The sequence below is a fragment of the Pseudonaja textilis genome, chromosome 2, assembly GCF_049901715.1.
Source record: "Pseudonaja textilis isolate UNSWEBS1 chromosome 2, rPseTex1.2, whole genome shotgun sequence".
Taxonomy (NCBI): Eukaryota; Metazoa; Chordata; class Lepidosauria; order Squamata; family Elapidae; genus Pseudonaja; species Pseudonaja textilis.
Genome location: NC_141991.1, coordinates 6,927,090 through 6,941,493, shown reverse-complemented (window position 1 = coordinate 6,941,493; position 14,404 = coordinate 6,927,090). Strand labels below are relative to the sequence as shown.

The following is a 14,404-nucleotide window of genomic DNA, read 5'->3' as shown; positions in this document are numbered from 1 at the left end:
TGATGGGTTGTAATCATATTTGCAGGAAAATATCTCCATTTTATTGGAAAATCCTGTCCTTCTTCTTTGCTGTCCAAGAGATCAACCAGGATCCAAAATTCTTACCCAATATCACATTGGGCTACACAATCCAGGACAGCTATTTTGATGTGAAAATGACTTCAGATGCTCTGATGGACCTGCTTTCAACTGGCGAGGCCAACGTGCCCAACTACAGCTGTGGAAGGCAGAAAAACATCCTGGCAATTCTTGAAGGGGCTGCCATGGACATCTCTATTCAGATTTCAGTCATGTTGGGTACCTACAAAATCCCACAGGTGTTTGTATGCATGGAACTGTACCTAGATTTGTAATAGGAGTGAAAAGTTAGCAGCCTAATATCTCAATGCTGATTGGCAACTCATGAAATCTATTGGTGATAATTTCCCCTTAATAATAACATCTTCAAGGCATGATCCAGCCATTCTTGAGGTGGTAGAAAACCTGACCCCTTAATGGTTATTTCAATTCAATGTTGGTTGGATGACTAGACTTGTTGTCCCCAGTTCAGGTCTGAGCCTGGTGCCGAGGCCAATGATAGATGCCAGACATGAGGTACAGGTTTTTGATTGCTTTTTATTGGAGTACTCCAAGGAAAAGGGCTCCTAAATGCCAAGAACCAAGAACAAAGGATTAAGAAAGCTTTATTTTCACTAAAGGAGAAGCGGGGACAAGTGAGATATAAGAAATAGCATCTAATAAACATTTTAGTAATGATCTAACAATTTGTTCTGTTGGTCTCCAACTGTTCTTATTCCTCAGCCTTGGCTAATGAATGCTCCAGGAGTTATATAATGCACATTCTATTTGCTCCAGGCAAATAGAGGTTTTCTAGCTGAGATCTGCAATCTTTGTTACTTTTATCAGCTTTCTAACAACTCAGAATTGTTACAAGCTTTACATGTGTCTATTTCCTGTGAATAAGCAGTCTTGAATAGAATAGAACAGAATAGAATAGAATAAAATAACAGAGTTGGAAGGGACCTTGGAGGTCTTCTAGTCTAACCCCCTGCCTAGGCAGGAATCCCTACATCACTTCAGTCAAATGGTTATCTAAAATCTTTTGAAAAACTTCCAGTGTTGGAGTATTCACAACTTCTGGAGGCAAGTTGTTCCACTGATTAACTGTTCTAACTGCCAGGAAATTTCTCCTTAGTTCTAAGTTGCCTCTTTGATTAGTTTCCACCCATTGCTTCTTATCCGGCCCTCAAGTTCTTTGGAGAATAGCTTGACTCCCTCTTCTTTGTGGCAACCCCTGAGATATTGGAAGACTGCTATCATGTCACACCCACTCCTTCTTTACATCAGACTAGACATACCCAGTTCCTGCAATCGTTCTTCATATATATAGCCTCCAGTCCCCTAATCATCTTTGTTGCTCTTCTCTGCACTCTTTCTAGAGTCTCAACATCCTTTTTACATTGTGCCAACCAAAACTGGATGCAGTGTGGCCTTACCAAGGCATTATAAAGTGATATTAACACTTCACTTGATCTTGATTCTGTCCCTCTGTTTATGCAGCCTAGAACTGTATTGGCATTATTGGTAGCTGGTGCTCTTGTCAGACAGACCTCACAATTACAGGCTTCCTGATTTACGTTCCAAGTGTGTGCCATGTTCTTGCTTTATTTTAGCAGGTAGTCAATCAAGACATCTTAGTCACTAGTGAAGAAATGATCTCTAAAGTGAGGTTCTAGCATAAGGGCTTATAGATTGGCAAAGTGACAAGGGAAGCAGCTCCCATATAAAAGCCCCTCCCCCCTTTTTTGTGCAAAAGATGGCTACCCTTTCTCCCAGAAGAAGGAAAACAACATTTTACCCCTCAATTTGGATAGTTAATATCAGTGGTGGGATTCAATTTTTTTTTAATACCAGTTCTGTAGGTGTGGCTTGGTGAGCACGGCAGGGGAAGCATAGTGCAAAATCTCCATTCCTTTCCCACTCCTGGGAGAAGGTTACTGAAAAATTCCATTCCCTCCACACCCAACTAATTTGCTTTCCAACTCCATTCTCCTGTACAGGGCAACAAAAGAAGACGCAGCCGATCAGCTGGGACTCGGGAGGCAGAGAATAGATGGGGGCAGGGCCAATCAGAGATGGTATTTGCCGGTTCTCTGAACTACTCAAAATTTCCGCTGAATACCACCTTTGGTTAATATTTATTTATTTATTTTGATTTGTCGATCACGTACAAGATAATAGATATAAGTAGTTTTGATGAGCCGTAGTCTCTCAAAATAACCCAAAACATACATTAAAGTCTGGTAATGCCTTCAACTTAGCTTCACTGTTTTATTAGGCACAGTTTAAAGTCACCAAAGTAAATAATGAGGCAAAAAGAAAACCAAAACAAACCGTATTGACGAGAAGGGAGGTAGAAGGCCAGATAAACCCTTTCCGGAGGTTCTTATCAATAAAAACCCACAACCCGGCCAACTCCGGTTCCAACAGGGAATATATCCAACCCACCAGCAATTTTGCATTGGGCAACAAGTCAATTGGACAGTCATACGCCTGATGCAGAGGCAACTGATCCACCTCCTTCTCCCCAAACACATCAGCAAAGTCCACCAACTCCACAGGTAGATCCAGGTCCACAGGTATAGTCACACTCCCTGCACAGGAGCGCAAGCAATGGTTGGTGCACTTCCTATCAAGGAACTGCACAGCTCCAGATGACCAGACAATCTGTGGATCATGGGCCTGTAACCACTCCAAACCCAGCACTACTGGAAAGTGAGGCACTGCGGTAACGTAGAATACAGTTTTCTCCACATGCTGCCCAATACAAAGGGGTTTGGTTGCAGCAACCACAGATCCTGAACGAAGGAGCTGACCATCAATCGTCTCTACCATTATTGGCGGGGACACCTGCTGCTGAGGAATGAACCACTGCTCTACAAAATGAGCATCCATGAAATTGGCTGACCCCTGAGTCAACCAAGGCTTGGATCTCCACCGCTTCCACACCAGGCACGAACACACTTGCTGTCAGCACAAGATGCTTCACCAATAACAATTGTGGTGGAGATGTCAAAGGTGGCGAGGATGGCAAGGTTGGTGAAGATGGCAGGCCTAAGGACTTTACACCCCAACCTACAGAGTCCCATAGGCCAAGCAATGCTCGTTTCCTGCCATCACAGGTGTTGCTGCTGTGGATGTCTTAACAGGACACTTGGCTGCAAAATGGCCTCAATTGCCACAATAGAGGCATAAACCATTACGATGACGTCTATCCTTTTCTACTTGAGTCAGGCGAGGGCAGCCAGCCTCCAACTTCATGGGTTCCTCCAAAGGCACTTCCACCAAGGACGCCGTCTTGCTGGAAACAGATACAGTCTCTGTCTGTCATTGCACCCGTTGCTGCTGAAGTCTGGCATTGATACGAAGGTACAGATGCATGAGCTCCTGAAGAGTGCAAGGGCATTCAGTGCGCGCCAACTCATCCACTGGTCTAATAGTGCTGCCTCATTCCATTGTACATCCTGAGCAACCACCTGAAAACTAGCAATATAATCCATGAGTGAGCCACGGCCCTGCTTCAACACTCTCAAACGTCTTTTTGCTATTTGGCTTCGAACAGGGTCCTCAGACATAGCTGAAACTGATGGCAAAACTCGGCATAATTGTCCAACACTTGGTTGGGCTGGGTCAACAGAGGTATCACCCAATGTCTGCAGAGCCTGACAACAAACTAATCAAAAACCCCACCTTATCCCAGTCAGTGGGAAAGTCCTCTGACCGAAGGCTCATGTAAAGCTGGCACTGCCCAAAAAATGCTGGAAATTGTGCCAGCGAACCATCAAATTTATCTGGCATTGCCACTGGGCCTTTTCGGCATGGCCGGGAATCTTGCATTTGTGCCACCTGTGCAATCAGAAGAGCCTCTTGCTGGCTTAACTGGGCAATGTCTGCTCTAAACTGATCCATGGTCACCCCACAAAAAGCAAAAATAAGTTGAAGGGGTGGCTGGAGTCAAAATGTGATGACCCGTAGTCTCTCAAAATAACCCAAAACCCAAAACATACATTAAAGTCCAGTAATGCTCAACTTAACTTCACTGTTTTATTAGGCACAGTTTAAAGTCACAAAAGTAAATAATGAGGCAAAAAGAAAACCAAAACAAACCGCATTGATGAGAGTTCTGAAGCAAGCCAAGATAATTAATCATACATTCCAGGAAGATAACTGAGGGAAGATAACTGAGGGAAGTCCATGGGAAGAATGCCAGCAAAGATAAACCTCTTTCAAAGAAAACATTAAACATTGACTCCAGCAATTCTGACTATATAGTTACAAACTTATATACATAGCTCCCAGCTGCAAGCCACGAGTTGGATCATGGTAATTTCCTCAGTAGACCTTACTTTTCCCTGATCTTCTCCTTGCGTTACTTAGGATGGATAAGGGATGGGCCTGGATCCTCCTCTGATTGCTCAGCCAACCCCTGCCCTTCCCCAGCCCCCTCCACCACCTCTGGAGCCACACTCCCACTTCCTGTTGGCTGTTCCTCCTCTTCCTCAAAGTCAGTCTCCACTAGGGGCATGACAATAGTTATGAACACATGAAATGGATACATGTAAGAAAAATAAAAGAAACAATAGGACAGGGATGGTAGGCACATTGGTGCGGTTATGCATGCCCCCTACAGACCTCTTAGGAAAGAGGTGAGGTCAATAGTAGACAGTCTAAGGTTAAAATTTTTGGGGTTTGGGGAAGAAACTACAGAGTCAGGTAGAGTAGTCCAGACATTGACCACTCTGCTGCTGAAGTCATATTTCCTGCAATCAAGTTTGGTGCGGTTAAGCTTGAGTTTGTATCTGTTGTGTACTCTTGTGTTGTTATGGTTGAAGTTGAATTATTCATTGACAGGTAAGTCATTGCAATGTATGATTTTATATACCATACTTAGATCAGACCAAAGACGGCATAATTCAAGGTTTCTAGGTCTAGAATTTCAAGTCTGGTGGTATTAGGTATTCTACAATGAGTAGAGGCCTTGATCTGATGAAACAGTGACCCTTAACACCTTCCTTTTCTTTTCAGATCAGTTATACTTTTGCTTCACATGCGCTAAGCGATAAAACTCAGTTCCCCTTTTTCTATCGAACAGTCCCTTCAGAAGGAACCCAGTACTCGGGGGTTGTGAAGCTCCTCCATCATTTCAGATGGATTTTAATTGGGCTCCTGGCTCCAGACAATGACGACGGAGAAACTTTCATGAGGACTTTAACAACCCTGCTCACAAGGAATGAAATTTGTGTGGTTTTGTCCCAAACCTTCTCTGTGATTGCCATCGGTACTACTATTAATTTAAAACAATTCTACAAATGGGCCCAAGTCAATGTCTTTGTTTATTTTGGAGAACAAGGTTCCTTCATACAAGGAATATTCATTATGCAGGAAATACTTAGCACTGTGAAAGCCTACACTTATGGTGGAGTCTGGATCACGACAGCTAGCTGGGATTTTATGCTCGATTTGAAATACAGTCCACGAGATATATACACTTCTGTTTATTTTTCCTTCTTCACCCACCAGAAAAAGTGGGTAAACCAGGATGATTTCCACTTATTTTATCCATTTATTAGAAAATTTTTAGAGATAACGTTTCATTGTTCATATTCAAAGCATCCCTTCTCCAAAAAAGGTAGGATGAGGTGCACTGAGAAAGAGAAGCTGAAGATCCGGATGTCCAAGGAGGCGAAGGAAAGAAACTTATTTCTAGACAACTACCAAATTTACCACTCTGTCTGGGCTGCAGCACAGGCATTAAATACTGCATACTCTTCCAGAAGTGAGAAGATGAGGAAGAAGGATAGAGACAGGATGGAAGTTCATAAATTGCAACCATGGCAGGTATTACCTTTTCCATTATAGGTCTCCATCCTCTACTTGAGGCTCAGTACTATAACTGCGTGGATTGTATAGCTAAGTGGAAACAATGCACCATGCTGTGATTTGAGTAAATGCAACACTTTTATTTATTTAATTTCTTTAATATTTTTATTTTTGTTGTCAAGCATGTTTTAGATAACACATAAAATTAGGAACATGATTATGAGTACATGAAATGGATACGAATAACAGGAGACATTAGGACAGGGATGGTAGGCACATTAGTGCTCTTATGCACACTCCTTACAGACCTCTTAGGAATGCGGTGAGGTCAACAGTAGACAGTCTAAGGTTAAAGTTTTGGGGGTTTGGGGAAGAGACCACACCAGGCATTGACAACTCTGTTGCTGAAGTCGTATTTCCTGCAATTGAATTTTCTGCAGTTTACCCTGAGTTTATATCTATTGTGTGCTCATGTGCTGTTGTGGTTGAAGCTGAAGTATGCATTGATGGGTAGGACCTTGTAGCAGATAATTTTGTGTACTATGCTTAGGTCAGACCGAAGCTGTCATAATTCTAAGTTGCCTAAGCACAAAATTTCAAGTCTGGTGGCATAAGGTATTCTGTTGCAACCAGAAGAGTGGAGAAGAGTGGAGGGCAGAGGTGGTATTCAGCAGGTTCTGATCAGTTCTGGAGAACCAGTAGTGGAAATTTTGAATAGTTCGAAGAACCGGTAGCAAAAATTTTGAGTAGTTTAGAACAGAGGTCGCCAACCTTTTGGACCTCAGGGACCACCAAACTCATAATTTTAGATCCCAGGGATCACTAACTGGTTCTGTGGGTATGGCCTAATTTGTGGGTGTGGCTTGGTGGTCATGTCACTGGCTGGGCATGGCTTGTTTTTAAATATAAATATTTATATAAATATTGAATTTTTTATAAAAAAGAGCAACTTTTACCCAAAACCAGGCAAAGCAGGCAGGCAGAATGAATTGCTCACAGAATCAAAGATTCATTCAGAGATCTATCTATCTGCCATTGGCTAGCTCAGTCTGTCACATAAAATTTGCTTGCAAACAAACTCACAAAATTAACACACCATGCATGTAAATATTGAATTTTTTTATTTAAAAAAAGAGCAACTTTTACCCAAAATCAGGCAAAGCAGGCAGACTGAGTTGCTCACAGAATCATTCAGTGATCTATCTATCTGCCATCAGCTAGCTCAGTCTCTCAAATTTGCTTGCCATGAGTCTGCACTGAATTTGCTTGCAAAAAGCAAACCTTCAGTCCTAAAGGGAGGTTCGGCTGTGCTGAGCCGAAGATCTAAAGACCAGCTAGAAAACAAGAAATCCAACCATTTCTTGCTTCCTAGCTTATCTAAATCTCCCAGTACAGCAGAACAGATGATGGTCAGAAAAAGGAAAAATAGCAATTTAGCAGGCAAGTTTACCAGGTAAGGAGTGAGGTTCCCGCGAACCATGTGAGTGATGCAGACGTGTTTCTGCACAGCCTGGATTAATTGTTTTGTGGGGTGCTCTGGGGGTGAGATTTCTCTGCGGCCCACCAAAATTTTCTCATGGTCCACCAGTTGGCGACTGCTGGTTTAGAGAACTGGCAAATGCCACCACTGACTGGCCCCGTGTTCCATCTATCCTTTGCCTCCCAAGCCCCAGCTAATTGGCTGGATCTTCTTTTGTTGCACTGCACAAGAGAATGGAGCTGGAAAGCAGGTTAGTGGGGTGGGGAGGGAATGGGGATTTGTGGTAACGTTCCCCCAGGAGTGAGGTAGGTATGGAGATTATACAGTATCCTTCCCCTGCCACGCCCACCAAGCCATGCTCACCAAACCATGGCACACCCACCAAGCCACACCCACAGAACTGGTAGTAAAAATTTTGGTGAATCCCACCACTGGTGGAGGACTCTTATGAAATATCTCTGGACTCTCCTAGGTACAAAACAATAATAGTTCAAGTGTTTATTTAAAAAATCTAAAATTAATGTGATTAAAATGATAACTACTTAACAACTGCAATATTATCTTCATCCCATTACACCAGTCCATCCCGCCCAGCTGGGGAGGAAAGGTATGTTAAAGACTCTGACTGGTGGGGTCTAGAAAGAGAGCCTTCTCTGCCATTTTCCCCAGAGTTGAAGCAGCCTCTGGTCTTCTGAAAAGGATGTCAAAATGGCTTCAACTTCAGGGTTGACAGAATATTTAAAACATGGGTCTGTTGATCTGTGTGGAGAGCTCAGAGAATTATGCAGCCATGGGGCTGGTTGATACCCTGAAAACCCTCCTTTTGCCTCTTAACTAATTTTAATAGCATTCACTCACTCTTGTCTCCTTTTAATTTTTAACTTTTATATATACTGTTTTATATTGTAATGTTCTATTGCATACCATCCAGAGTTCAACAATGAAGGTTGAACAGTGAATGGTTCAGATATGTGGAAAACAAAAGTAACTACGCTACAGAGCACTGTACAACAGAACAACTAGACACAAGGACAGTTTTTTTCTGAATGCCATCACTCTGCTAAACAAATAATTCTCTCAACACAGTCAAACTGTTTACTAAGTCTGCATTGCTTGTCAGCATTCCAGGGAACCTCTATTCCAGTCAGTAACTCAGAGACAAACATCATCTCAAAAGTACCTTTATTAGAATAGCACCTGGCACATCTGTGTAATTCCAAAACTAAAAATTTCCCAGCTTTCCACAATGTCCCAAACTACAAACCATCCTTTTTTCTCTCATCATCACATCACATGAACCAATCCCAAAATAAATTCCTTTTTGTTCCTGTGCCACACTTAATGACCTTGAACTAACAAGAGTTCTATTTTGTCTATGTAAAGCTACTCAATTAAAATCACCCCCCCACCTACTAAAGCAATATGTGGCAGCAATGAATCAGGATTCCAAAGCTGACAGGCATCCCCCCTTGAAAAGTTCATCTCCTGAAAGAAATAATAAACAAAACACAACCAGGGGTTAATGCAACGTCCTTAACCCTCTCTCCTCCCCTCCAAGAGGACCCTTTGGTTTGTCAGGGAATTCCTCATGAAATTGGTTGACTAATCTATCAGCATGTACATCCCAACTTTTAACCCAAGTTGCATCTGATACAGGGTAACCCTTCCACAATACCAAGTATTGTAATCTTCCTTGGTGTAATCTGGAATCGAGGATTTTCTTGATTTCATGTGTCTCACCCAGTATGATTAAATGTTTTGGGGGAGCTGTTGGTATTGGTAACAGATAACAGATAATTAGAGTTGGAAGGGACCTTGTAGGTCATCTAGTCCAACCCTCCACCCAAGTGGGAGACCCTACACCATTTCTGACAAATGGCAGTCCAATCTTTTCTTGAAAGTCTCAAGTGATGGTACTCCCACAACTTCCGAGGGTAAGGTGTTCCATTGGTTGATCGTTCTCACTGTCAGAAAGTGGTCTTATAGTTGACGCCACTGCTGGTTTCAATAAACTACTACGGAACACTGGGTGTATTTTTCCCAATCACCCGGGAAGACTTAATTGGACAGTGACCGGATTGATTAACTTTGATATCGGAAATGGACCTAAGAACTTAGCGCCCAACTTCTTACTAGGAAGTTTCAATCTGAGATATTTTGTTGACAAAAATACTTTTTCTCCTACTTTAAATGGTGGTTGGAGGGATCTATGTTTGTCCACCTACTTTTTGTATTCCTTAGCAGCTTCAGTTAAAGCTTTTTTTGTATCCTCCCAACCTTTTTTTAACGAGTTCATCCATTCTGTTACAGACATGGATGTGGGGGGTTCTTTAGGTAATTCTGTCATAGGGAATTCCATGCCAGTGTTGATTTGGAATAGAGTCAAACCTGTGCTGCTATGTACTGCATTATTATAAGCAACCTCTGCAAGTGGTAATAACTCTGCCCACTTTTCTTGTTGATAATTTACATAGCATCTAATATATTGTTCCACCATGGTGTTCTCCCTCTCTGATGCACCGTTGCATGCTGGATGGAATGCTGATGATAACCCTTGGGATGACCCAATAGATCTTAAAAACTCCCTCCAGAACTTAGCGATAAACTGTACCCCTCTGTCTGAGATTATTCTACGAGGTACTCTGTGTAGCCTATAAGTATCTTTCATGAACAGTTTTGCAAGCTTTTTTGCAGATGGTAGTCCTTTACAGGCTGTAAAATGGGCTTGCTTAGAGAATAAGCCAATAACAGTCCAAATGATAACAGGGTTAGGATTTTCTTCTTCCCCTCCTACTTCATCTGTTCTTCCTATTTTCCCTCTCCTGGTTTCTCCTCCCCCTGTTCCAGTTTCACTCCTTCCTCCAAAGCTCTCATTTTTACAACTCTTCCATGGGTAGAGTGTATTTAGATGAGAATGGCAAGAAGGCAGCTGATTTAAACATCATGAGCTCTGTGATATTCCTTAATAAGTCCACAAAGAGACAGAAATTTGGGAGTCTGAGAAGAGAAGAATCTCTAGACCACAAGCTTTTCATTGATCAAGATGGCATTGCCCTCCTCAGCCTACTGGACAAGGTGAGATGGAAAAGGCTTTAATTTCTCCAACTTTAGCAACTTTATTTTAATTGCAAAATCCAAAGGACCTCATCTCTCCATTACTGATATTATTCCTATACTGGTGATTTATCATCCCTTCATAAACATCACCATGTTATAAAAAAGATGTTGAGACTCTAGAAATAGTACAGAGAAGAGCAACCAGGATGATTAGGGGACTGGAGGCTAACACATACAATGAACGTTTGCAGGAACTGGGCTTGGCTAGTCTAGTAAAAAGAAGGACCAGGGGAGACAGGATAGCAGTCTTCCAATATTTGAGGGGCTGCCACAGAGAGGAAGGGGGTCAAGCTATTTTCTAAAGTGCCTGTAGGCCAGACAAGGAATAATGGATGGAAGCTGAACAAGGAGAGATTTAACCTGGAAATAGGGAGAAACTTTATGACAGAACAATCAACCCATGGAACAGCTGGCCCTTGGAAGTTGTGTGAGCGCCATCATTTGAGACTTTCAAGAAGAGATTGGACTGCCATTTGTCAGAAATGGTATAGGGTCTCCCACTTGGGCTGGGGGTTCGATTAGATGACCTACAAGGTCCCTTCAAACTCTGATTACATGTTATCAGCTATTATCTGTTATCTGTTATCACGTGACCATTCTTGACATCACACAAAGACTGTTACCTTAACTGTTAGATTGGCATGACAATGCAATGAAGTCTATAAAGGTCTACAAGAGGAATCCAGAATGACAAAAAGAATATGGAAGTTTCTCCCATTCATTTCGTGAATTATGGGGCTTGTGGAAGTTGTCAAAGAAAACTTAAATCAATATTATTTGTGGATTGTGGATAATGAGAGTACGGTGTGTTAGGGAGGTAACAGAAATACAAAGTAATCAAGGCTTGTTTTAATCAGGGCTAGGTGCAAATGGAGAAAGCTCCTTAGTATTAAAATATGCTGACATTTGCAAGGCACCATCAAATCACCTGGAGCTCACTCCAGAGCCATGGTGGTGCAGTGGTTAGAATGCAGTACTGCAGGCCACTTCTACTGACTGCTGGTGGCTTGCAATTTGGCAATTCAAATCTCACCAGTCTCAAGGTTGACTCAGCCTTCCATCCTTCTGAGGTGGATAAAATGAGGACCCAGATTGTTGGGGGAAGTATGCGGACTCTGTAAATTGGATCTATCACATTTCCTTGATTTCTCTTTCTTTTTTCTTGCTCAGCCTCTGCCTTCTTCCAAATGTGTGGAAAGCTGCCATCCAGGTTTTATCAAGGTGCCTTGGGAAGGGGAACCCCTTTGCTGCTATGATTGCCTTCCTTGTGGAGAAGGGACCGTCTCCATTTTGGAAGGTGGGTGATGCTGGAGAAAAAGGAAGGAGGAGTGTTTGTGTGTCTGTCTGAAAATTGGCATTTTGGGAAAGCTAGCAGTATCTACATGTTCACTCAGTTTTCACCAGAATAATGAAAGTGGTGCTACAACACCAAGCCACAAGCTTTCTCCCTCTGGGCCATGTCTTGGTGTGTGCCATGTGTGTGCACTTAGAAAAAGGCTGAGATTTGCATCAAAATTGACACTCTACTTTCATCAATCTGATCCTATGGACACCAGAGCCAAGGCCATTATTGACATTATCCCAGCAGCCACCAAAAGGAGACTAGGATGCTGATTTTTATTGAAAAAAACTCACTGATCCACTACCTGGGAAAAATGTGTAGCAAATCAGTCATACACTGATTCATTTCATTCATTCATACCTTTTCACTTGGGCCTATAATTCCTACAAAAGAAGTTTAAGTTACAGAAATAGGCAGCTCTGTGGTGACGATGAGGAGGTTTTGGGTGGGCCTGGGCCAGCTTTGGAGCCTTTGAAAGACTCTGATTAGGAAGCAGCATCACAGACAGAGACAGAGGCAGGGTCTTCAGCCCTTCCCTCAGGTGGAGAGACAGCTGTCTTCAGGGTCTGAGTTGAGTGAGTGGGAGGAACAAATGGGGCCCATCCCAGATGCATGTTTACATAGGGAGGAAAGGCGAGGAGAGCAAAGGAAATCAATAAGCTGACTCTCAGGGAGAGGCAGATGCAGATGATAGCCAGCACCTCTCTGGCTGGGAAATAAATAGTAGGGGTTTGGGAGTGACCAGTTGTCACAGACATCTGTTTGTTTCTAGTATATAGCAAGCGATTCAGATTTCTTGGATAAACTCAAGTTTGTTGGGACTACTTACGTTTGATCTTTTGTTTATCCCTGTGAACAATATACTTATATAAAAAGGGGTTTTACTTGTGAGTAATCATCTTATCACTACTTGTGAAGGCTGGGTCAGAACAGGCTCCTAGATATATTTAATTTGGCAACCCAGTTGCCTTTGAGTTTGTTAGGGTGGGGATTCCCATACTATTTTGAAAACTGTTGGTGATGGGGGGGGAATGGTCCTCCTTTCCCTAAATTCTTCCCATGCTTCCTCATTTTTATAAGACCTCCACCTCAAACATTTGTGAAGGAGCTTTTACCTCAAACAGGGAATTCGACCAAATGGAAAAAGAAAAACCTCTACCAGAGATGTTATACTTTTTTATTTTCAGATGCAAAAAAATGCCTGACCTGTCCAGAAGATCAATATCCAAACATGGCCAAAGTTCAATGTATCCCTAAAAGGATAACTTTCATGTCCTACCAAGAATCTTTGGGGATCATTCTAGTCTTTTTTATCTTACATTTCTCCATCACTACTGCTCTGGTGTTAGGAATCTTCATTAAACATCGAGAAACTCCCATTGTCAAAGCTAACAACCGGGATCTCTCCTACATCCTCCTGGTCTCCCTCCTGCTTTCCTTTCTGACTTCCTTTCTCTTCATTGGTCAGCCAAGAACACCCACCTGCCTTCTCCGTCAAACAACCTTCAGCATCGTTTTCTCACTTGCTGTCTCTTCTGTCTTGGCCAAAACCATCACAGTGGTGCTGGCCTTCTTGGCCACAAAGCCAGGAAACACCATGATGAAATGGCTGGGAAAAGCTTTGACCAACTCCATTGTTATTTCTGGTTCTAGTGTCCAGATTGCCATTTCTGCCATTTGGTTGGTTATCTCTCCCCCTTTTCCTGATTCTGACATGTATTCCCAGCCTGGAGAGATTGTCCTGCAATGCAATGAAGGGTCTGTTGCCATGTTTTATGGAGCCCTGGGCTATATGGGCTTCTTGGCTGTTGTCTGCTTCGCAGTGGCTTTCCTGGCCAGAAACCTACCTGGGGCTTTCAATGAAGCCAAGCTGATCACTTTCAGCATGCTGGTCTTCTGCAGCATCTGGATCTCCTTCCTACCCACCTATTTGTGCACCAAAGGGAAATACATGGTGGCTGTTCAGGTCTTCTCCATCCTGGCCTCCAGTGCTGGGCTGCTGGGCTGCATCTTCATCCCCAAGTGCTATATTATTATCCTCAGGCCAGATCTCAACACAAAGGAGCAGCTTATGTTGAAAGTAAAGTAAGAATGTAGGGATTGCCTTTTTTGGGGGTATTTTAAGGTAACAATTTTGGATTCCTCATGACAAAACAATTTTGCCAGAAAAGGCATATCAAGATTTGGTTAATGTAATTTTACAATAGAATGAGTTCTTCTAATGATGCTTCTTATCTGGGCTACATTGAAGGGCTAGAACCATTCCCCAACATTTCTGGGTTGATGGCCCTGAACAGGAGGGAAAGGCGGGTTGGAGAGGGAATGGTTTTGTGTGAGGGGCAGACGTGTGCAGCCCAGAGGTGATATTCAGCAGGTTCTGACCAGTTCTGGAGAACCAGTAGTGGAAATTCTGAGTAGTTCAGAGAACTGGCAAATACCACCTCTGACTGAAGATTTTACGGTATCCTTCCCCTGCCACGTCCACCAAGCCTCGCCCACAGAACTGGTAGTAAACAAAAATTGAATCCCACCAGTGGTGCACCCACACTCACATAGCTCATTTGTGTGAGCAGCAGATATGGGGC

The 14,404-nt window shown here is 42.8% G+C and overlaps 1 protein-coding gene across 1 annotated transcript; it reads left to right on the top strand.

Annotated features, from left to right (window-relative positions):
* The first annotated feature begins 2 nt into the window (after positions 1-2).
* Positions 3-14,163, top strand: LOC113451802 (vomeronasal type-2 receptor 26-like). The gene is made up of 5 exons (XM_087923051.1): positions 3-317; positions 5,086-5,589; positions 10,208-10,435; positions 11,648-11,774; positions 13,007-14,163. Exons 1-5 carry the CDS (start codon positions 3-5, stop codon positions 13,906-13,908), a joined length of 2,076 nt encoding a protein of 691 aa, XP_087779177.1. The 3' UTR covers positions 13,909-14,163.
* Positions 14,164-14,404: the final 241 nt, after the last annotated feature.

Bases quoted from the DNA above. Each gene is read 5' to 3' on its own strand.
- LOC113451802 (XM_087923051.1), top strand. From the start codon at position 3: ATGGGTTGTAATCATATTTGCAGGAAAATATCTCCATTTTATTGGAAA. The intron at 318-5,085 runs GTGTTTGTATGC...TTTTCTTTTCAG, and splicing joins GTACCTACAAAATCCCACAG to ATCAGTTATACTTTTGCTTC. The intron at 10,436-11,647 runs GTGAGATGGAAA...TTTCTTGCTCAG, and splicing joins TCCTCAGCCTACTGGACAAG to CCTCTGCCTTCTTCCAAATG.